Below are 24,351 nucleotides of genomic sequence, written 5' to 3'. Positions count from 1 at the left end.
AACCTCTAAGTATTGTTTGCTTCTTCCAACGTCGGTAAGTATAAAAACTCAAATCGATGAAATAAAACAATTATTTAACTAAAATTGCAAGTGTTATAATATTTTTAAGATCGATTGTCATCTTAGTTGCATATTTTTGCGAAGGGTCACCTACTTTCTTATCTATTGTTGGATTAGTTTATTTATTTATTTTTTTAGAAGTTTTACCCAATGTCTGTACAATAACGTGAATTATATTTTGGATTATAGATCATGTCGAATGTTATAAGATATTATGCAAAATTGCTTACTCGAAGATTATTTGTTGGTTATTAGATGCCATTGTTTTTTTTAATTAGTCTTAGACTTATTATTGGGTTATTGAAATACTATTTGATTATCTGAATACTAAAGCATAGGTAAAGAGAAGATTCATATCAATATTTGGTGTGATTGGATACATCGACTTTGCAAACTCAAGCACCACCAGTCACTTGATTTAGAAGTTTGGAGCCATTGACGAAAGGTTCAAGTAGACTCTCGAGATGAACAAAAAGGTCATATTAGTAAGCATCGGTTTTTTAGAAGCTCAAGGTTGAGCGTGGGCGTGATGTTACCATCGATAATGCCATGGAGAAGTTTGGAACCACCGAGTACTATTGTATAGTTATTGATGCTCTCGGACATCATGACCTTATCAACAACATGATTACTGATAAATCTCAAGTCGATTGTGTTGTCCTCATCGTTGACTCCACCGCTGAAGGTTTGAAAGTTGGTGTCTTTAGGGATGCAGACGGATCCGTGCACACTTTCTTCTTGTTGTCACCCTTGGTGTCAACAGATGATCGGTTAGGAACAAGATGAAATATATTTTGTAAGCTTACGATTGTTTTATGTTAGTGCGTTATGAATATCAATGATGTTAATTTGTCAATGAGTTCTTTTATCTTCTTGACTGGTCATAAGAACTCAATTCTTTTATATGTTCACATAGTGATGCTTCATTGTCAATGCTTGTTTTAGAATATGCTTTGGAGAGATCGGAGAATGTATCTAATTCAGCTAGAAGGTAAGTGGATGTTGACCAATTTCAAAGTCTTATACTCCTACATCTTTTATATTCATTTGTTGATCTACTTCTACTTTTTTCATGTTGAGTGTTTCTCTCTCCTACTATCTCGAACCTCTTCCCTTTTATTTATTTATTGGTTATGCGAGTCTCGTGTGATCCGTTGACTTCAGATTGATTTCTTTCAATGATGTACACGTTATGTTGTTTGACATTCCTTGATGAACTAAGGATTACAAATATTTTAACTCATATAGGCTCCAACTAATAGGTTTCTAAGATTGTTTGATAATTTTGTGGTAATTGTTATTGAAAGTGTATGAAACATCTCTGATCATTTTCAAGATCGGTTGAAAATGATAGTTTCAGGTGACCATTATGGTTGACTAATATAATCTAGACAATCTAGGATCTAAAAAATGTTAGCGCATGCGACGAAACAAAATTTCTTATTTTCAATTCATTCTTTGTTGTTCTTCATTTATTGTTCACATTTATTTGTCTAAAATTTAAAGGTGAAAACTAAAAGCACTTTGGGGACAATCTAATCCTTATGTTTAAGTTTATATATTTACCTTTTTTGCATTCCCTGTCTTTTTTGTATTCCATCATTAGTTATTTCTTCATTCGCTAAGGCCTAAATAAAAATAAAATTTCATCCTAAAATACTATTTTTGTAAAAGGAAGTGGATACACCTATTATTAACCTATATATATATATATATATATATATATATATGTACACGTATATCTTCTGTTGCATAACTTAGAAATTACAAGACATTTACGTATAGAAGACATGATAATGCATCTAATTATGTTTCATTAAGATCGATTTTATATTATCTCAAACGTATGTAGTTTTTGCTCCGATTGTGTTTTTTTTAAATCACATAAACAAGGTGAATTTCTTATCTTTCTGTTTCTTTGTCGTACTTGCATTTTTTAACTTTAACATCCACTTACACAGGTAATCTACATACGTAAAGTGCATCATGTAACTGTATGTGCCGGAGGCACGGGTTATAGTTAGTTTATAGACAAAAAAAAATTCCAAAGTGAGCTATATATCAATCAGTGGAGCTTTATCGATCGGACCCAGACGGGAGGCCGGTTATAGATTCTTGTTCGTGTCCGTCCGGTTAAAATTGGCGGTCAGGACTGATAGTGTCACTTCTGGACACCAGACGCTCGTGAACACATCAGACTCGGGTGGTTCGTGGGAGATCCGTACTGCAGACTTTTCTCCCACTGGTTGCGTCCATCCACCCATGTGTGTTTGTAAAATGTATTTAGTGGTGTTAAATGGGGTTTGGTGCCTAAGCCCGACCCATTTTCCCCGGGGACACAACACTGGGTTTGCTTTGGTTAGCCTTAACCACCAGATTGAGCTTGACCGAACCCGTGTATGGTAGGCTGACCGATGGCCAGACGAGTCTACCAGTTTAAAAAACCATAGAACCCAATTACATTTGTTTTTATTTTTTATTTTTTGACATATTATATTAAATATATGTATACGTTCCATCATATACATGATACATAGATCATGATGTAAATGTATCAAGATATTATACGAAAGCTCTAATCCTTTGTCAGATTTCTAAATTTTCATATTGTTTATTTAAGTTTTTGTTGTGTAAGATTTTTGTTTATCCATATACTGGTCATCTTTTCTTAGAAACCAAAATTAAATTGCAAAAAAAATAAAAATGTACAACTTTATGAATAACAGAAACATCATCAGAGAGATTTGACCAACACTCTAAATTGAGATTTTTAAAGAGGCTTTGAAGATGGGAGAAGATAAGAGAGAGGTGGTGGTGGCGGTCGGGGAAGACACTGACCACCATAATAAATGAAAATAAAGATTAGAGAGAAAAACAAATATTTGTTATAGGATGGTGCGGACCAGCCTTCCGGGCTGCTAGTGATACTGTCCGCTTTGACACACCTGAGCCTCACAGTTTTAAAAGGCCTCACTAGGGAAGGATGCTTAACTTCTTAAGAGGAGCACCACACTCCTGTCTCCCATCAATGTGGGGTTGCTTTACAACACACCCTCCCAAGACCACATCATAGTAGAGCGAAACGTGCTGATAACGTGTTATAAGATGGTGCGGACCAGCCTTCCGGACTGCTAGTGATACTGTCCGCTTTGACACACTTGGACCTCACGGTTTTAAAAGGCCTCACTAGGGAAGAGTGCTTAACCTCTTAAGATAAGCACCACACTCCTGTCTCCCACCAATGTGAGATTGCTTTATAACAATATTTTAATTTTTAGATCTTAAAATAATGTTAAACTATAACCCGTCCCCTGGAAAAAAAGATTCTTGAGTTTTTTTAGGAAAGAGAAGGAGCCGGCTGATGTAAGTAAGTCGACTTTCTTCTTTCTCCTTTTTACTGCCGAAACCTAATCCCATCCATGGAAGCTCTTCAAAGCTGCCATAAAAGCCTTTAAATTGCCCATGCAAGGAAAGACATAGATAGGAACAAGACAAATACATGCTTTTTTAGAACCATTATTGTTCATAAAATTAAGTCAGTAAAGACGAGAGAGAAAGAGAAGATCCAAAACATTTATTCTCCTCGAGAAGAGAAGATAGCCTGGAGAAGGATCTCGGAAAGGAACGAGAGGAAGATTATTCGGCTGAACCAAGAAGGTAACCCTAATTCCCTCCTCTTAAGTACATCTGTTGAATTTTAATTCGATTACTCAACATGTGGCATAACTAACTCATAAACCGAGACGGACTGCTCTGTAAACCTCACGCATGCGCCGGATTCACAGGGCAATCTGACGTTAGGCCTTCCCCCATTACTTCCGTTTTAGGGTTCCTCCAAGTGGAGTGATTAGAGTTTTATCTTCGAGAAGACTCGACTGGAGAAGTGTTAGTCGTACACGTGGAGTTGATCTTCTGTTTTCTCTTTATGGTAAAGAGAAGAAGGAAGTGGGGGTCACTAGTAACTCATAACCCCTTCATCTTCCTTATATTTAAGAGAGACAACGTTAGGGTTTTTAGAACACACTATCATCTTCTCTTTCTCCTACTCCTTCTAATGTCGATTACCTCTCCAGACAGTATATAAGAACTCTCTCAACTCATGTCGATACAACTAAGTATGTCTGACTATGGCAAGTTAACTATCAACTACCTCAAACCCTCTGAAAACAAAGAACTCATCATCTCTTCTGGTTTCTTGGCCCGTCTTTGTTGTCAGTATGACTATGGGATAGGATTTATACGCAAGCATCTCTCGGCCCAGTCTAGATTTTTTAGAGAAAGTAAGATCATCCCTTCTTCAACTGGTCCAAACCATTTTATGATCAAACCCAGGAACCTTATAGCCATGAATGAAATTAACCAAGGTCGTCCTTGGATCATAAGAGGGTACCTGGTAGTCATGCAAGAAGTGGACTTTCCTTTTCATGGAGAGGTTCCTGCTCTCATGCAGGAACCTATGTGGTGTAGCTTCTCTGGTCTTCCATCTTCGATTCAGAACAGACATGACTTGGAGATCATTTTTTCATGCATGGGTTTCATCTTACAAATCCAACCGAAAAATTTCAGTAAGGTCACTAACTCTAATATCCGTATCCAATTTCTTTATGATGTTCGTACCCCTCTTCTAGCAACTCTCAACTCGATCTTTACAGATGGTGGAAAGCCTATAAATTTCAGTTATTTCAAGTTCCCTAAGGCCATTTGTCACAAATGTAGAATAGTGGAACACCCAGTTACTCCATGCATTCAGACTCGAGATCATTTGGACAGTGTCCCTATGGAGGTCAATTTTGTAGCCCATGGTCCTGCAGATAACTGGGCTCTCACTATAGTCCATCCCTCTCAAGCTCAATCCAATCCTATTCCCGCCCATGAATTGTTCAATCAGAAAGGAAAAAGAAAGGATTTAGACAAGTTAGTCGAAGTAAAAATAGAAGAAGATGTTAGGAGACAGCTTATGAGCAAGAGGTTGAAGGATTATAGGGAGGGTTTCACTTCTCCTTTCTCGGGTAGTCTACATAGTTGGAATTCAGGAAACTCTTCAGGATCGTCTTCTTTCACAGGTTATGGTCCTTCTAGTTGGTATACTCCACCACCAGAGTCTATAGATAGTGCAGAGGAAAGGCGTAGGCACAAATTCGCAGACTCTCTGCTTGAATCCCATGGTTTTTCAGTGGAGAAGAAAAGTGATGGTGATAAAGAGTAGTCTGTTCTTGGTTCATTTGCATCTCAATCCAGTTGGTTTCAGTTTATGTTTATTAGTTTTAAGTTGTAGTTATTTTGGTTGGATTGCTACTGATAAGTAGTATTAATCTTGTTTTTTGTTGAACTTTGTACTCCCTCCGTCCCATTTTGTTTGTAGTTTTGGGGGATTCAACTTATTAAGGAATGATATTTATTGTTGACAAATATAAAAGACTTTCCCTAAACTACCCTCATCTAGTATAAAGTGTTTCATTAAATACAACATTGGTAGAAGCGTAGAACCAATTAGAACATTTGAATGGTGTTCAAATTAAAGGGTAGTCTTGGAAGTTTCATCCTTTTAATAATTAAATGAATGTTATAAAAGGAAAGTGACCAAACATTTTGGGACATCCATAAAAGGAATAAAACCAAACAAAATGGGACGGAGGGAGTATTAATCTTGTTAGTAGTGATTTCTATTTCTTCTTAAAGGATAAAAGTCTATAATATCATCTCTCTGTTTTTTGATATCTTTGGTTATATGACAATGTTAATTTTCTAATTTGTACTTTTAAGTTGTTAAGAGTATTTCAATGATCCCAGAGGTTAAAATATCATAGCTCAACCTAATAGTTAATGGTGGTAGTGTAATCTATTCTGTTTTTTTCCTGTATTTCCATTTGATTTTCCTCACCATTAGCCTTATTAGTTAGATCTTCTTGGGTCTCTTAGTTAGGAGAGCCTTTTAGGCACTACCCAAATTGACATTCTAGAGAATCTCTTCTAAGTTCTGTCTTTCTTATTATAAGTAGGCGTTTATATTTGACTTAGAAGGCTAACCATTAGGGCCTTGATCCATTCATTCACCAGCCAATAAAGTAGGTGCCCTTAAAAATCTAGATTTAAGCGAGTGCCTCCCTGTTGAATAGAGTCCTTAGGAGTCAACCCTCTTTAGTCTTATCCTTTTAATCACACTCATTAACAGCAGCAGTATTGGTCTATAGACGAACAGACACTTAGGAGTGCCTTTAGCCGGACCCTTAGTAGTAAGCCGTTTGGGCCTTCTGACCTATTTAGATAGAGTTAGTTCAGGAGTTAAACTTAGTCCTTCTTAATGTCGACTAACTCTTACTATGATACCTCGATTTTAAGTTGGAATGTTAGAGGTATATCTTCTTTCACCACTAGAAAATACTTGATGAATCTCATTCACAAGCACAATCCGGATATCATATTTTTGTCAGAAACTAAAACTAAATCGCTAAATATTAATAAATATGTCAAACTTAATAAACAATATAAAAATCATTTTGTGGAACCTATTAATAAAGCTGGTGGATTGGTTATGTACTGGAAACATAATTTAAACCTAAAAATCGAGTTCTCAGATAATAATATTATTCACACAACAATGACGAATAATAGTAACAACTCTCATTATTCGATTACCGGTTTTTATGGTTGTCCACACCATAAAAATAAATGTAGACCTTGGAAAATGTTAGATAATCTGAATATAGACAAGAATTTGCCTTGGCTCTTGATAGGTGACCTGAATACGATTCTAGATAATCAAGATAAACAGGGAGGCTCCATGGCCTCTAATTCTCACATTCCCCGGATCCTATCGTATATCAACAAACTCAATCTTCTAGATGTAGGATTTAAAGGGTACTCGTATACTTGGAATAATATGCTATTTGGGGAAAACTTCATCCAAGAACGCCTAGACAGAGCCTTGGCGAACCTCTCATGGTTTTCCAAGAACAGGGGCCTCAGTGTTAAACACCTAGAAGCGGTGGGTTCAGATCATCTTCCCATTTTCCTTTCCTAAGAGGAAGATCTCCACAACACACCAAAACCTTTCAAATTTATTCGTACATGGATGTCCCATCCAGATTGTCATAATTTCATTTCCACAAAATGGACAAATAATAAAAATATTCAAGTTAATCTTAAAAATCTGAGTAGACATCTCACAAAATGGAACAAGGAAGAATTTGGTAATATTGAGAATAAGATTAAAAACATTATCACTAAGTTAAACAATACTACTAATAGAAGTGAGTATAATAAGTTAAGTCAACAGCTAGAAGAGATGTATAGACTTCAAGAATCGCTTTGGAAAGAGAAATCGATAATTAATTTTTTAGAGCTAGGTGATAAAAATACAAAATTTTTCACTCTCAAGCGATTCAGAATAATAGGAGCAATAAAATTAGGGCGATTAAAAATAACATAGGGGATTGGTGTGATGAACTTAGTGACATTCAGACTGTTTTCACCGAACACCTTCTTAACATTAGTACCTCTACTGGGGTTAACCCCGACCCAAAAATTTTAGATCTCTTCACCAATATGATCACACAAGAACAGAATAGAGAACTAGACAAAATCCCTGATCAAGAAGAAATGAATAGGGCTATTAATAGCCTAAAGAAAGAGGCTGCCCCGGGACCGGACGGATATCCCCCTACTTCTTTCAGACGAATTGGGACACAGTTAGTGATAACATTCTGAGCTTAGTGCAAGATTTCTTTACCTCAGCAGAGTTCCCTCCGGAAACTAATCATACCCATATTTGTCTCATTCCTAAAACCACAACACCACAGAACCTGGCGGACTTTAGACCTATCAGTCTACTAAACACCACTTACAAGATCATCACTAAAATTCTAGCTGATAGACTTAAGTTCTCCTTACAAAACATTATATCCCCATACCAAGCAGCATACATTCCCGGAAGGCAGATTACGGACAATGTGATAATAGGTCAGGAAATCATCTACTCTCTTCGAACTTTGAGAGGAGCCACTGGATACTTTGGACTTAAGTTGGATATGTCCAAAGTGTTCGACAGAATAGAATAGAAATTCTTGACGGATATCATGTCTAAATTAGGATACTCGAGACATTGGATTCGCATGATCACTCATTGTATCTCCACTTCCTCAATGGCAGTTCTTGTTAATGGTCGCCCAGGTCCAATTTTCCACCCATCGAGAGGCATTAGACAAGGTGACCCACTTTCTCCCTTTCTGTTTACTATCGCCATGGAAGCTCTAAGTAGACTCATTAATGCTAATCACGAAGGTAACAAATTTATAGGCTTTCCCACTAATAATCCCAACCTAAACATATCCCATCTCCTCTTCGCTGACGATTGTATTATATTTGGGAGGAACTCACTAGATAATATTCATACTCTCAAATCCATTCTTAAGATGTTTTGCGACTCGTCAGGTCAAATGATTAATTATAGTAAATCCAACATCTTCTATTCTAAAAATTCACATCCTAAATTCAAGAGATTAACTACGAGAACCCTCAAAGTCAAATACGCCTCCACGTCGGAAAAATACCTAGGAGCACAACTTTTCACAGGAGCACACAAAAAGAAGGTCTTTAATGACATTATTGAGAAAAAAAAAAAACAAATTAGATAAATAGAATTATAACTTCCTCTCTCAGGTGGGTCGCACTATTGTCATTTCGACAATCGCGACAGCTGTACGCCGATACCAAATGTAATGCTTTGCCCTTCCTAAAGGCACATGCAAAAGCATCTCGACTTTGCAAAAGTCGTTCTGGTGGGGTAAGTCTAAGGGTATTTGCACCAAAAGTTGGTCTTCCATTTGTTCCCCTAAAAAGCTGGGGGGGCTAGGAATTCACAATACAGAATTGGATAACCAAGCGATGTTGAGTAAACTAGCCTGGAAGATCAAATCTGAGCCTAATGCTATTTGGGTACAATTCCTTAAGTCAAAATATTATAACAATAGCGATCACCCGAGTTTAGCCAAGTCTCATCACTCATGGCACTGGAAAAACATTAGTAAACATCTGCATAATATAGATAAACACTCGTTTTGGGAGGTCCAAAACGGGAATAACATAGAGGTTTGGAAAGACAATTGGATTCCAACACTTAACAACCCCCCGGAGAATATTTACAACTCACAAATTACTAAGGTTTCTCAACTCATAGAGCAGGACCAATGGAATGTAGATCTTCTTAATAGCACATTCGAAGATAAAATAAAAAACTTAATCCTGTCCATCCCTATTGACTATAACAATGAAGACCAACTTAGGTGGTCCCTTACCAAATCAGGAAACTTCTCGGTCAAATCTATGTACCGAAATCTTTCCACCAGTATGAATTCTCCACCTCAGCTGGAACCCAACTGGAATTTTATTTGGTCACTCCAAGTAGTACCTAGAATTAAATTATTTATTTGGAAAATATGCGTTAAAGCCCTCCCGGTTCGGGAGAGAATAGGAAAATACATTGATAATAATCTGAATTGTCCTACCTGCAACGTGGTGGAATCCGTGGAACATGCACTTCTCCACTGTCCATTAGCAAAAAACATTTGGTTTTACTTTAATATCATTTCAGAACGAATCCCCTCGATTCGAGATTGGATTTTCTCATGGGAACAAAACTCTGAATCCAGTCAAACATATAATGGCATTCACTTGGCGACAATAATGTGGAATATATGGAAAATAAGGTGCGATCGTTGCTTTCAACATGAAATCAATTCATTAGAACAAATAATATCAATCATAACAAATTTTCCTCAATATAAGAAGAATACTTAAAACAGAACTAAGGTGGTGCAAGAGAGATGGACACCGCCAATGCAAGATTGGGTAAAAATAAATGTAGATGCATCATTCAGTAACATAAATGAAATTGCAGGTATTGGCCTAGTTATACATAACAATGAATCGAAATACATAGAAGCTCACGCAACAACTACTAGAAGTCGAAATGCAGAGGAATGCGAATCTATAGCTATTTTAAAAGGAATGGAATGGGCGTTAGTCCACAATTACAGAAATATTATCATAGAAAGCGACAATATCAATGTGATACAATATCTTCAAAATAATAGAAATGAAATACAATGGCAAACCAAAAAGAACATTAAAAAAATAAAGGAAATCATATCCAGAATGGAATCTGTTAAGTTTTCGTTTGTGAACAGGAACTTTAATCAAGTAGCAGACAGATTGACAAAGTGGGCAAGGAAGAGGAATAAATCGCAGACATGGAAGAATATCCCTTACTTTATTTCAAATATGTATTGTAATAGAACTCTTGTTGTTTAATATAATATTATCTATTCAATAAAAAAAAAAAAATAACCCGTCCCCTGACCTAAATCCTCGTAAACCCAAGTCCCCAACCAAAACCTGAAGCCCGAACCAAAGGGTCCGGCAAGTGAGAAAAAGCGGGAAAGTGAAAAAGTGAAGGTCCGAGTTTCAATTTTCGTTAAAAATAGTTCCCTCCCTTCCTGTCCTGAATCCGAAACCCCGCTTATTTTAAATATAATCTTCGCCGTTCATTTAACTTTCACAAGCGACGGTTGAATTCCACGATCCGCGTGAAACAAACCAGCCAATCAGATCTCAAGCACTACATGTCAATAAATACACGCCATCTTCCCTGAAGTAATCACAAAAAGTTAACTCTCTCTCTCTCTCTCTCTCTCTCTCTAGAACCAGACTCATCTCTATCAGCTCTTTCATCCTTCCTCTTTCTCACCCTAGAAATGGCACCAAAGGCCGAGAAGAAACCCGCGGAGAAGAAGCCAGCCTCAACAACAGAGGAGAAGAAAGCAGAGAAAGCTCCGGTAGCCGAGAAGAAACCGAAAGCAGAGAAGAAACTCCCGAAGGAAGCAGCATCTTCAGGCGACAAGAAGAAGAAAAGAACGAAGAAGAGTGTTGAAACTTACAAGATCTATATCTTTAAGGTATTGAAACAAGTTCATCCTGATATTGGTATTTCAAGTAAAGCTATGGGTATTATGAACAGTTTTATTAATGATATTTTTGAGAAACTTGCTCAAGAATCATCAAGACTTGCTAGGTATAACAAGAAACCTACTATCACTTCTCGTGAGATTCAAACTGCTGTTCGTCTTGTTTTGCCTGGTGAACTTGCTAAACATGCTGTTTCTGAAGGAACCAAAGCTGTTACTAAATTTACTAGTTCTTAGGGTTTCAGTGGTTAATTGGTTTTTAGTCTTTTTTTGAAATTAGGGTTTCTGTTTGTGTTTTTCGAATTAACTGTTTGCAAATTTGGGGGTATCTGATTGTATATCATTAGTCCATTTAAAAGAATCTGATCTGTGTGATTTGATTTTAACTACTTAATTGAATCGTATTGTTGGTAGAAATCTTTGTTTTGTTTCTTGCAGTTTAGTTCTCATAATCTGAATTGGGGATTAATTATGATTGGGAGTTTTCTTAAATCTGAAATTTCAATTCCCCTCCTTAAGTTATGCATTTTGTCAATGTAGCAATCAAATGGCCTCAAAATTATCAACCTTTTGAAATCTGATTCGTGATAATTAAGATCTCAAGTCAGATGTTAGATCTGAATTTCGGAAAGAAACAGAAACTAAATGTTTGATTCTGTTTCTCACTTCATTGAATGATTTAATATGAATGTGATCTGCTTGAATCAAATGACCTCAAAATTACACCTTTAAACGAGTCATACATCACAAATAAAATGTCTGCAAGTGAATTGAGATATTGAGTCAGATTGCAGTTCTAATTTTAACCCTATACTATTAACCTTTGAACCAGAATGAGATAGAAAATTTTCTTCTAATAATATGTATTCATGACCTACATGTTTATGAACAAATACTTACAGTATATACTTTAGAAGAGCACAAGCAATAGCTTTCCTGGGGTGGATTAATTTTGGTCTAATCTAATCAATTTCTGCGTGTACATAATCGACGAATACAAAGTTCTTTTCGAGTTCATGTAAAGCATAAGCTAAACCAGCGCTAACCAAAGCAAGTCCACTTAAGACGACCCGAATTTGTATCTCAGAAGGAATACCAACTGTTGCACAAAAAAATACAGTTGCAGCAACCAACACTTTCTGCCATGTTTGAAACGCTTTGTAAGCTCCTTTACATGATGAACATTTCAGTGTGTGCTGCTCAAATCTATCGAGCATCTGCAACAAAAAGAAAATGAAGTTTTAGGGAGAGAGAGAGAGTAATAGAACCCAGATACTTTAACGAAGGACACGAAAAGGGAATGGGTGAGATTCGTATAATGAAGTTTTAGATATCATACTTGACGTTTGGATAATGTTATAGAGGGCGGAGGCTGAAGTTGATCGGTTATGCCGAACCAGTCAGGTTCATTATTACCATGTCGTCTTAACCAGTTCCTAAATGCCAAGACAAATCGATCAGCTTGTGTTGGTGTAAATGTGATCTTAGTGTATTCCTTGTTAACATCGAAAGAACTCTCCTTAGTTTTTGAGAGGAAGACCTTCTCTTGACCTTGAAGAACAATCATATCACCGTCGTACACCTTGTTCGATGTCCAGTGCTCATACCATCTCGGGACAACCTGGTATAATATGACATATTAGGGAATTCACCAATTTGTACTAAATTGCAGAGATAAAAATCTAGTTAACCAGACATGAAACAACTATAAACTTAGCTGTATTTGGAAAATCTGAAATTAGAGAAAGAAGCTTTTACCTGCCACCATGAGTTCCCCGGCATTGTGAACTGAAAAAAATTCCTAGCACTACAAACAATCGAACGAGTTTTCCCCGGTGCCATAGGTATATTGAAAGAGCATATCCAAATTGCCCATTTCTGCTCACCAATAATGGGTAACTTCGTGTCTATCTCTACCCTGAAAAGAACAGAAGTAGAAGGTCATGAAATGAAGATAATTAGTTTTAACTTCATGCAGAAAATGGTCCCTCTTACCCCTACCGAGTCTTACATTAGTCGTTAGTGGGCCAGATGGCTCTGTTTGTACATTAAATAGTAGGGCGAAAGCGCACTGCCGCCACTGCTTGTGTGTGTGTCAGCGTGTCCGAGCCAATAGCCAATATTATTGTGATATCGCGTGATAAGTTATGCAGGTATAAGAACTGATAACCAACACCAATGAGGAAATTAAACAGATGAACTTACTTATTAACATAATAACATGGGGCGATAAACTCCGAACTGATTCGTGGGTTCCCTTCGTTGGATCCGGAGAAGCCCCAAAAACCACTAGACTCCAACTTAAATGGCAATGGTTTTGCTCTATCTCTTCTCCCTGTAACCTGTGAAGTAATTCATTCGGTTAAAGCTAAAATGATCTATTTTGGGACTGTCTCCTTGTTTGAGTTGCAAAGTTATGTGGTAGAGTTATAAAATTTCTTAATTTTAATTATCAAGATCTTGGATCAAATTGACAATAAAAATCAACAAAAGAAGAAGCTTTATACCTTGTGATGAGCAAATTCAATATGAGAAGGATCTGAGACATTCTCCATTAATGTATCATAACCATAAAAAAGATCTCTTTGAATCGTCACCGTCGAAAACTCAGGATTATTAAAATCATCAGGTAACCTGTTTGTAACATTTAATTAATCAAAACCCTAACTAGTACTCCAGTTCATATTAAAATAGTCAATTAATAAACAAGTATAAAATCAAGAGTCAAATTCAAATTTACATTATTGGTTTAGTAACAGAAGCTTTTTCAAATCCAAATTCATCAGGCCAAACGAAGAGCAAACCCTGTGAAACAAGAGTAGGAAATCTCGTGGCACAAGCTCTAGGTGATTTGATTGCTCGAGCTTCAGGACCTGATGATGAAGCTTGAGGAATTCGAACACAAGATCCACATTTATCAAATGACCATCCATGATAAGAACACTGTAAATTACCATCTTCATCAATTCGTCCTTCCTGAGAAAAAAAAATGATGAAATTGGTAAAACCCTTAAGAAGGAAACAGAAACCCTAGATATAATTGGGGGAAAAGGTTGAATTTTTATACAGAGAGAGGAGCGAGACGATGAGGGCATTTGTCATCAAAGGCTATCCATTCACCAGTAGATCTATCTTTCCAAAGAACAATTTCTCTGTTAAGTAATTGAAAGGGAGTTGGGAGATTAGGGTCGAGATCTTCGATTAGGGAAACTGGGTACCAGTGATCTCTCCATGAGAATTTCGAAGATGATGAAGAACTACCCTCTTCTTCTTCTTCTTCTTCATCGTTGTATGTTTGTGATGTTGTTGGTGATTCTTCAGTGGGAGGAGCTGAAACACGTAAAACAGTAAAATTTGATCTTTTTCTTCTTTGGGTTGGGACGAAATTGAGAGATGATTTAACCAGATAACTAGTTTTGATTGGAGGAGGATGAGGGAAAATAGGGTTTTGATGATGTCTGAATACTGTAGGAGACAGAATTAATGCCATTTTCAGGGAATTTCTAAAGAGAGAAAGAGAGATGTTTATTGTTAGGTTTTAAACGTTTTATTCATCGTGCCAGTTTTTAGGAAGAGAGAATAGCGTGCACGTTAGTGCCTTTCTAGAATAGGCCGCTTATTTCGAGAGAAGATGCCACCATTTGTTTTGTACTAGATTCGAATTCCATCTTCTTATTGTCAAATTCCAAACAAACAACCCACCTAAGTCCATCATCGTCCTCTCATCAAAAAAAAAGTCCATCATCGTCACAATGAAATCACCACCAGCACCATAGGGACCTCTTAGATTTGGCTTGTTGGAAGATCACAATTGGTTGTAAAAATGTAAAGTGATTTTAAGCCATCAAAGTAATTTGGCGGAGGTTTTTTTGCGATGAGAGAGAGTCCAATGTGACGTCACGCTTTTTGCGTTTTTTCCCTTTCCTCTTTCTACCTTCAAACCCTAGCTAACCTAAATCGAGTTTTCAACCATCCAATATCCCTGAAAATCAGCCATAATCTTAGATCTGAACACATAATTTACACTAGACCATCTACATCTTCTGCATCTAGGAACGGAAAGTAGTTGAAAACCTTCATTGCATACAGATCTGAAATACTATCTCAAACCCTCATTCCAGCTAAAAGTTCAAAGATCCATCTCCTTCAATCTTCAATCATTAGCAGGAAAGACAACGCAACGTCATCAATCAACTGTAGCGTGTAGATCAAAGGCGAGATCGACCCACAATCGTTCACACCCAAAATCAAGGCAAGATCGACCCATCTCTATTGACACAGGAACAACTTGATGATTCATCATCTCCTCGCAGATAAGTACTCAGAGATTTTCTTCTTTATTTTATCTTTGGTAGCTTAATTTCATTTCATATGTAGCAGGTTAATGGAGTATCTTTGCATTAGTTTAGCCACTACCTGATGATTGTATTAGTTTTCATAATATGTTCCTGCACTTAATGTCTCATGCACATCCCCTACTTCCCTACTAATATCAGCACCTGTATTTAATGTCTCATGCATAGTTAAATTAAATGTCTTGCATAATTTCAATTTAATTTCTTAGTTTTCTCCTGTTTACCTTAGCATACTTACTGTTAGTTGTTCTTAGTGTACTTCGTTCCTTCATGTCATAGACTTCCTTTATTTTTTTTTTTCAGTTTATGGTGGTTCCTCTGTCCTTTCTATCTTCTCTGTTTGTGGTTGTTCTTTCTTGTTTGTCTGAGTCTGCTCTATATCTCTTGTGCTGCTGTTCTGTTATTGGACTTTTGGTTGAACTTTTGGGGTTTTAAGGTTGGGATTCTAGTTGCCTAGAATTGGTTTTTTGTTGCAGCAGAGATAGCATTCAGACTTTGGGGGAGTTCTCTGTTCTGTTAGTTTGTTTATGGTTTACTAGTGTCTTCTGCTATGTACTAAGTATCTTGGTGTTTTATGTTTAATATATTATGATTTTTTTTAGATTAAATATTTGTGTTATTGGTTGATTTTCCTCTTTTTGTGTAGTTCTTGCTCTGTTGGTTTTTATTTGCTTGTCTCTGTGAGGACCTGGTTGTGCCTTTTGTCTTCTGGATTAGTCTAGGTTGGGTACCAGAGGGTTCGAGGGTGAAGTGATCATGTAGGTTTGGTTTTGGTTAGTTGGGAGTGGCCTTCAGCTGATTAGGGTCTCTGTGGAGTGTTCGATAGATAGGAGGGTTCCCTGATAGATTTTAGTGCTCTTCTCCTCTTAGCAATGGTTGGCCCTGTCTGGGCCTTTTGGACTTTGTGGTGGCCGCTAGCTTCTGTGGTCTGCCTTTAGACTTCTTTAGACTTAGGTTGTCGGTTTGAGTCTGCCTTCTCTGCGCCTTATCCTCTTTCTGTTGTTGGTTTTTTGGGCTCTTGGACCTTGGGAGGGTAGCGAGTTTGAAGCAGTGGTGGTGCTTATAAGTGGTCGGATCTTAGGGCGCCCTTTGGTGCTTTGGTTTCCTCTTCGGTGGGTTGGGCCTCTGGTTTGATTAGTTTGGTGGTTTTTCCACTTAGGAGCCATTAGACTAATAGGGTTAGGCTGTCCCTGGAGTGGTGGGATCTGTTGGGGCTGCCGTGGTGTCTTTTGTCGTCCTCTACTAGTGCTGAGGATGGAGCCCTCTATATTAGCTTGGAATGTCCGTGGGTGTGGGAACTTTGCTAATCGCAAGCATCTTAGCAGGCTTATTAAGGAGCATAATCCTGATTTTCTTTTTCTTTCTGAAACCAAATGTATTAACACCAATCTTGACAAACTTCTGAATCTTACCAGCATCTACGACAAGCATGTTATAGACCCGGTCAATAAAGCCGGAGGTCTAGCTCTTTATTGGTCTCCCCAATTTGATATTAATGTTATTTACTCTGACAACAATATGATTCACGTTCAGGGAACTCTTTCAGACAAGGATAACATCTTTAATATAACGGGCTTCTATGGAAGCCCGTACAGTAGGGATAAAACTAGACTTTGGGAGATTTTGGCCCAGGTAGTCCCTGACCCCCACATCCCCTGGTTGGTCATAGGAGACTTAAACTGCATTTTTGACCAGTCTGAAAAACTAGGAGGCAAAGAAGTGTCGCAGAGTTCTATTGACCTTAGTAAACATACAATTAATGATATGGGCTTCCAGGATATTGGATATGTGGGCTACCCGTTCACCTGGTCTAACAAACAATTTAGTGGTAACCTCATCCAAGAGAGACTAGATCGGGCCTTAGTGAATTACACCTGGCTTACCACTTATCCCCACTCCAAGCTCACTCATCTGCCTACTTTAGGCTCTGATCACAACCCCATCTTTCTCTCCACTAAACCTAACTCCACTCTTGGGCGTAAACCTTTTAAATTCATTCGTACCTGGATGTCCCATCCAAATTGTGCTCAATTCATAAAAACTAACTGGAGTTCTATTCCCACCCAGATTCAAACCAAACTAAACTCCCTGGCTATCAAACTCTCTAAGTGGAATAAGGAGGTCTTTGGACACATTGACAATAACATTAAGAGCCTCACTCAGCAACTCCAATTCATTAATAATGCTGACCAGTTCAAAGAAACTTTCACTCAGATTGAGACTCTTCTATTACAACAAGAAAGCCTGTGGAAAGAAAAATCGATAGTAGCCAACATCAACTTAGGTGATCGTAACACTCAATACTTCCATGCGAAAGCCACCACGAGACTTCGTAAAAATCAAATCCATTCCATTAAGTTGGCGGACAACTCGTGGACTAATGATGAAACTCAAATAGCCAATGTTTTTGTTTCTCACCTCCAGAATATTTCGGCTTCAGTTGGCTCCACCCTTTCTAGCAATCTCATCGAGTGTTTCAACCCGCAGATATCTCAATTCCATAATGACGCTCTTACTGCCATCCCGGAACTAGATGAAATCCGTAAAGCCACTTTCTCTTTGAAACCTGGAGCTGCTCCTGGGCCGGATGGATATCCTCCTCTTTTCTATCAAGCTAACTGGGATACAGTCAAGGAGGATCTTCACCAGATGGTTTCTATCTTCTTTCGAGAGGCCACTCTCCCTACGATGTCTAACCACACTCACATCTGCCTAATCCCTAAAACTAAAACTCCCCAAACACCGGCTGACTATAGACCGATTAGTCTTCTTAACACTACCTACAAAATCATCACCAAAATCCTTGCCAACAGGCTCAAACCAACTGTGGCTGATATCATATCCCCCTTCCAAGCTGCTTATGTTCCAGGAAGGCAAATCACAGACAACATCATGATAAGCCAGGAGCTAATTCATTCCTTCAAGAAAATCAAAGGAGCGAAAAGCTATTTCAGTCTTAAACTTGATATGTCCAAAGCTTTTGATCGGATTGAATGGCATTATCTGGAGCAAATTATGCTCCTGATGGGTTTCTCTCCTAGCTGGATTAGGCTTGTCAGTACTTGTCTCAACTCTAGCTCCATGGCTATCCTGATCAATGGGCGTCCCGGGCGCACTTTTAATGTTAGCAGAGGGATTCGTCAGGGCGACCCGCTTTCGCCTTTCCTTTTCGTTATTGCCATGGAAGGCCTTAGCCGTCTCCTTGATAGACATAACAGTCATACCCCCTTCATCGACTTCCCGGTCTCTAATTCGGATCTCACTATCAATCATCTACTCTTTGCAGACGACTGTATTATTTTTGGTCAAAATTCTCTTGACAACATCCACAATCTCAAGATGATTCTTAAAGAATTTAGTGATGCATCGGGTCAGATGATAAACTATTCTAAATCCAACATCTTCTTCTCTAAAAACTCGCATCCGAAATTCAAGCGTATGATTATTCGTGAACTTAAGGTTCATCAATCCTTGGCTGGCGACAAATACCTCGACACTAATCTGTTCGTTGGTAAAAACAAAAAATCTATCTTTCAACCCCTTCTCACCCAAATAAAAAACAAACTCGCCAAATGGCAATCGAATCTTCTCTCTCAAGCTGGTCGCTCGGTAGTCATTTCAACTATCGCAGCAGCCGTTCCCCGATACCAAATGCAGTGCTTTGCCATCCCTAAAGGCATATATAACAGCATTGAGTCCCTCCAAAGGACTTTCTGGTGGGGAAAATCCAAAACTTTCCACACTATCAACTGGTTTACTATTTGCAAACCGAAGAAACTGGGTGGTCTGGGGTTACGCCTCCCGCTTCTTGATAATCAGGCCTTTCTCAGCAAGATAATCTGGCGTATTATCAATAACCCTAATGCTATATGGGTTCGCGTGCTCAAAAGCAAGTACTTCCCCGAAACCCATAAGCCTACTCCCCCCAAGGCCACTCATTCTTGGCCCTGGAAATCTATTATTAAGCATTATTCTAATATGGAAGGTCTTATTTTCTGGGACATTAATACAGGGACTAACATTAACATTTGGCAAGATTTTTGGATCCCGAACCACCCCCTCCCATAACTAACCATACGGGGTCTAACTTTAAATGGGTCTCACAACTTATTACTAATAACACTTGGAATTTTCAGATGTTACACCAATGTTTTAATGATGAGATATGCAGATCTATCCTGAGTATCAACCTCCAAAGTAATCAAGAAGATAAACCGATATGGACATTAACTAAATCAGGTAACTTCTCTATAAAATCAATGTATTACTATTTAAGAACAGAAAGCACGAATGTTATGCAGGACCACACCGACTGGGTATTTATCTGGAATTTGAATACTATACCACTTGTGAAACTATTCCTATGGAAATGTTGTACCAATAGCTTACCTGTCAAAGCTAAAATTGGCAAATTCATTGGAGACCAATTCTCGTGTATCAACTGTGATGAAAACGAAACTTTAGACCATGTGATGCTTCACTGCTCGTTTGCTAAAGCAATATGGTTCAATTATTAAGTGAGAACAGATCAGATTAGCTCGACTAATCAATGGATCAAATAATGGAAAACACTAAATGAGGATATTACCAATCAATACGCCAAGATACTCTGGTTCATTTGGAAAGCTAGATGTGAAAACTGTTTTAACACAAACAAACAAAATCCTCGGCAAATAATAGACAGAATTAATAATGTGTCTATCACTCCTCTCAAGATTGAGTCGGCTATCACTAACAAATGCAGGAAATCCACTAAGAAACAAATATGGAGACCTCCATCGACACCATATTTAAAATTGAATGTTGACGCCTCTTTTACCAAAGCTACAGATCCAGCCGGAATAGGATGTATTATCAGAGATGAAGAGTCGAAATTCATTGTAGCAGCAGCAAACTCGGTGCGATGCCAAAACGCGGAAGAATGTGAAGGAATAGCTACCCTCTCAAGTATACAATGGGCATTACAATTAAACATTACTCACGCTCATATAGAAAGTGATAATCAAGCTCTTGTCAATTTCATCAATGGTCAAAATATAGGACTACACTGGCAATCCTTAAAGATTATACAACAAATTAGATCCCTTATAGACAATTTCGAAGGAATCATGTTCACCTGTGTATCGAGGGATTGCAATGCTCCAGCTGATGCGATTGCGAAATGGGGAAGAAGAAATGAAGACAGAAAAGTGTGGAATTTTGTACCTTCTTTTGTTTCGGCTTTACTTCAGTTGTTTGATTTGTATTTTGTACTCTCGTTTTTCTTTAATGCAATGTTCTCTCATAAAAAAAAAAGTGATTTGGCTCCCATTCAAGTTTTCCCGGAGAAGGTCATTTAAACTAGAGTTAATTCCTATATGGCCCCCTACTTTGTGACCAGCTTCCTTTATGACCCCTTTTTTTCGTAAATTCAAATATGACCCCCTTTTCTTAACACCGTCAGTCAACTTTTAAGGTTAATCTTTTTGTTTCCATATTTACCCTTCTTATAAGAATGATTTCAAAATTCAAAATTGACCCCTTTTAAATTTGGGTCAATTTCCAAAAACTTATAGCTACTTTAGAAAAAACTAGGGGGATAAAATAGAATACATATAAAAAAATTTTAAAAACACCTCATCTCTCCCTCTCTCTCCTCCACATCATGTATTCCGCCACCTCATCATCTTCTCCGATGAAGGTCGCCGGCCGGCCAAATTTTCCGGCGACCTTCAAATTTTTTATTTTATCTTTCTCTAACCAATCTCTCTCCCATCTCTCTCTCTCTCTCTCTCTCTAATTTCTCTCTCTCTCTCTAATTTCTCTCTCTCTCTCTAATTTCTCTCTCTCTCTCTCTAATTTCTCTCTCTCTCATCGCCGGAATAACCAGACCTTGAAGGTCTGGTTATTCCGGCGAAGGGGCTCCTCCCCTTCGCCGGAATTATAGAGAGGTGAGAGAGAGAAATGAGAGAGAGAGAGAGAGAGATGAGAGAGAGAGAGATTAGTTAGAGAAAGATAAAAAAAAAAAAAAATTTGAAGGTAGCCGGAAAATTTGGCCGGCCGGCGACCTTCATCGGAGAAGATGATGAGGTGGCGAGATACATGATGTGGAGGAGAGAGGCGATGAGATGGAGAAGAGATGAGGTGTTTTTAAAATTTTTTTATATGTATTCTATTTTGGCCCCCTAGTTTTTTCTAAAGTAGCTATAAGTTTTTGGAAATTGACCCAAATTCAAAAGGGGGTCAATTTTGAATTTTGAAATCATTCTTATAAGAAGGGTAAATATGGAAACAAAAAGATTAACCATAAAAGTTGACTAACGGTTTTAAGAAAAGGGGGCCATATTTGAATTTACGAAAAAAAGGGGGCCATAAAGGAAGCTGGTCACAAAGTAGGGGGCCATATAGGAATTAACTCTTTAAACTATTCTCTTTAGATGATCACCATTTTCTGGTTGTGTACAAATTAAGGTTTAAAAGTTACATTAGTTTATGTTAAAATCTTCATATTAGGTTCATGTTAAGATCTTCATATTAGGGTTCACTCAGTCGAATTAGACTAGATTAGGTGGATCCAATTAAATTAAGGAAAGTTTTATAGGCAATGTCCAAAATTGTTAAAGACAATCTCGCTAAAGGCAATTCCTGAAACGATTAAAGGCAATTTGTTTATAAGAGACAATGCCTCAGTCAATCTTTGACCTAACGAGACAATTGAAGTTTGGTCGTCTAATTCCGATCGGCTATGTAACATCCCATGTTTTAAGGTTAGTTGAGGGACTATTTGGCATTATCAAAATAGGGTCTAAATCAACAAACCGTGCAAATGTGGATGTATTTTGCAATCAGGACAAATAAAGGGACTAAAGTGACATTTTGGCTGTTAAGGGGAGAAAACATAACCGACTTTTCTTCACTTCTTTCAGCCGAGTTCAAGTTTAGGGTTGGTGTTTCAAGTGGATTTCAGAGAGGAATTCGAGTTTATCGGAAGGTAAGTGTATTAGGAGCGAATTAAGTTTTATTGTTTTTGGTAAGAGATTTACATATTCTCTCTCTAAAACTTTATGTTTCTGTATTTTGAGTTTTAATGGAGTATCCAGTTTTGAGTTTTACAGAAATTGGAAAGGGTTCAACGTATCGATGTATCACAATGCCTTTGTAATGACCATTGTAGTCAATATTAAAAAAAAAAAGAATAAGAAAAGTTTTGTTTTGGACATTCGCTTTTGAGATAAAAAAAGTTTGGGTGGAAAAAACTTTTTGATGCCTCGAGTCTCTCCCACTACGTCTCCTCTCTTACACCTTTTTTGATATATCGTATCGATGCCTTTATAATGACCATTGTAGTTAATATTCAAAAAAAGAAGAAGAAAAGTTTTGTTTTGAAAATTCTCTTTTGAGAATAAAAAAGTTTGGGTGCAAAAAAATTTTGATGCCTCGAGTCTTTCCCACTACGTATCCTCTCTTACACCACTAATTGTCTGTTAGCGATCTTTCTTTGGATACATTTCTTTTTTCTTCCTCCTTCGCTCTTTGCACCACCAGACTACCACCACCTCTGTCATCATCTCTGCCTATTATGTTTCTTCGTTTTTGTTCTCCTCCCTCTTCTTTTTTGGCTAGAAACCTCCCTCATTCGTCTAAGGTTTACTAATAAAGTAATTCATTCGTCTGGAGAGAGGAAGAGAGAGAGAGTAAAAAAAAAAAAAAAAAATAGTGAAGGGTCGCTGACAATGGAAATCAGAGATCATTCTTTTCATGTTGTAAAGATATAGCCAAGGCCGACCCAAGGCCTAGGCGACCCAGACTAGGCCACCAAATTAGTGAAGGATCGTCGACAATGGCAACCAGAGATCATGTTTGTATAGTCAGTAGAGTTGGTAAAGTAGTTGATTAGAGAATCTAAGGTCTGAAATTCGAGTCATGAGAGTTATATCATTTTTTAAATAACATTTTTATTTAAAAGGGCGTTAAAAGAACGTGTTAAATACACATTAATGGTGTGTTTGGTTGCATAATTCCTATCAAAAGTGAGATTTGGTAGGAATCAAGAATCCTTGGTCTATTTAGAATTTGAGGACTCTTGAATCTTAAGGATTCTTAATTCCAAAATTTGTCTTGGACCAAAATTCCCACCCTACCCCCTTGGATTTTGGATTAATAAACCTAGATTTTAAACTTAAAATAATAAAAAAAATATTTTCTTCTACAAAATAATTGTTTAAAATTTTTTTTTTTTCAAAAGTCATTTTTTTTTCAAATTCTTTTTCCCTAAAATAATTTTTTTCTTCAAAACGTCGTTTTTTACCGGAAATCATTTTTTCTCCAAAACCCGATTTTTACGACAACCGTCTTTTCCCCAGAAAACTGATTCTTCCCTAAATAATATTTTTCCCGAAATTAGATTTTTTGTTCCGAAAATAGATTTTTCCTAAATAATTTTTCTCCTGCAAACTCGTTTTTTTACCGAAAAATCGTTGTTTTTTCTTTCTCGATAACCGCTTTTCGATAACTGAAATTTTCTGAAAACTTTTTGCTTCATGAAGACTGTTTTCCCCAAATTGTTCTTTTCCAGGAAAATACGTTTTCGAAAAAAATGATTTTTGTGAATAAAAAGTTTTATGAAATCTCGGTTACCGAAAAAATGGTTTTCGAAATTTTTTTTTTTTTTTTATAAAAAGGATTTTCGAGGAAAATGGCTTTTAGGAAAAACTATTTTTGAAAAAAACAAAAATTATTTACGAAAAAAATTCGAAAAACGATTCTCGAAAAAAATAATAATGAAGAAAACAGAGGGTTCTCGAATGAAACGATTTTTGAAAAAACGAGTTTCAAGAACAAGATTTCTTCAATATTTCTTTTAAAGAAGCGTTAAAAAATACTGAAATAATAATGAATAATAGGATTCTTATTAGTTGCCAAACAAACAAAAAAATATTACTTTGATTCATGAATCCGTCATCCAAACACACCATTAATTAACTACTAAGTCTACA

General features: G+C 37.2%; 2 protein-coding genes across 2 annotated transcripts; one reads left to right on the top strand and one right to left on the bottom strand.

Annotated features, from left to right (window-relative positions):
• Window positions 1-10,607: 10,607 nt before the first annotated feature.
• LOC147568077 (histone H2B.3-like) lies at window positions 10,608-11,438 on the top strand. Its single transcript, XM_086654517.1, has one exon. It carries the CDS (start codon window positions 10,812-10,814, stop codon window positions 11,256-11,258), a length of 447 nt encoding a protein of 148 aa, XP_086510643.1. The 5' UTR covers window positions 10,608-10,811; the 3' UTR covers window positions 11,259-11,438.
• Window positions 11,439-11,809: 371 nt separating this feature from the next.
• ACD1 (Pheophorbide a oxygenase family protein with Rieske 2Fe-2S domain-containing protein) lies at window positions 11,810-14,944 on the bottom strand. The gene is made up of 7 exons (XM_086654516.1): window positions 14,089-14,944; window positions 13,762-13,997; window positions 13,529-13,655; window positions 13,227-13,363; window positions 12,780-12,939; window positions 12,361-12,642; window positions 11,810-12,238 (listed from the first exon to the last, which is right to left on the bottom strand). Exons 1-7 carry the CDS (start codon window positions 14,509-14,511, stop codon window positions 11,984-11,986), a joined length of 1,620 nt encoding a protein of 539 aa, XP_086510642.1. The 5' UTR covers window positions 14,512-14,944; the 3' UTR covers window positions 11,810-11,983.
• Window positions 14,945-24,351: the final 9,407 nt, after the last annotated feature.

The sequence above is a fragment of the Eschscholzia californica genome, unplaced genomic scaffold (assembly GCF_041429995.1).
Source record: "Eschscholzia californica isolate CP2 unplaced genomic scaffold, dmEscCali1.0.p SCAF_1, whole genome shotgun sequence".
NCBI lineage: Eukaryota > Viridiplantae > Streptophyta > Magnoliopsida > Ranunculales > Papaveraceae > Eschscholzia > Eschscholzia californica.
The sequence above is the reverse complement of the archived record's forward strand: the minus strand, read 5'-3'. Positions and strand labels throughout refer to the sequence as shown.

Excerpts from the sequence above, each read along its gene's own strand:
- LOC147568077 (XM_086654517.1), top strand. The coding sequence starts at position 10,812 with ATGGCACCAAAGGCCGAGAAGAAACCCGCGGAGAAGAAGCCAGCCTCA.
- ACD1 (XM_086654516.1), bottom strand. The coding sequence starts at position 14,511 with ATGGCATTAATTCTGTCTCCTACAGTATTCAGACATCATCAAAACCCT. Across the intron at positions 13,998-14,088 it reads ATCGTCTCGCTCCTCTCTCT|GAAGGACGAATTGATGAAGA; the intron begins GTATAAAAATTC and ends TTTTTTTCTCAG. Across the intron at positions 13,656-13,761 it reads TCTGTTACTAAACCAATAAT|GTTACCTGATGATTTTAATA; the intron begins GTAAATTTGAAT and ends TGTTACAAACAG.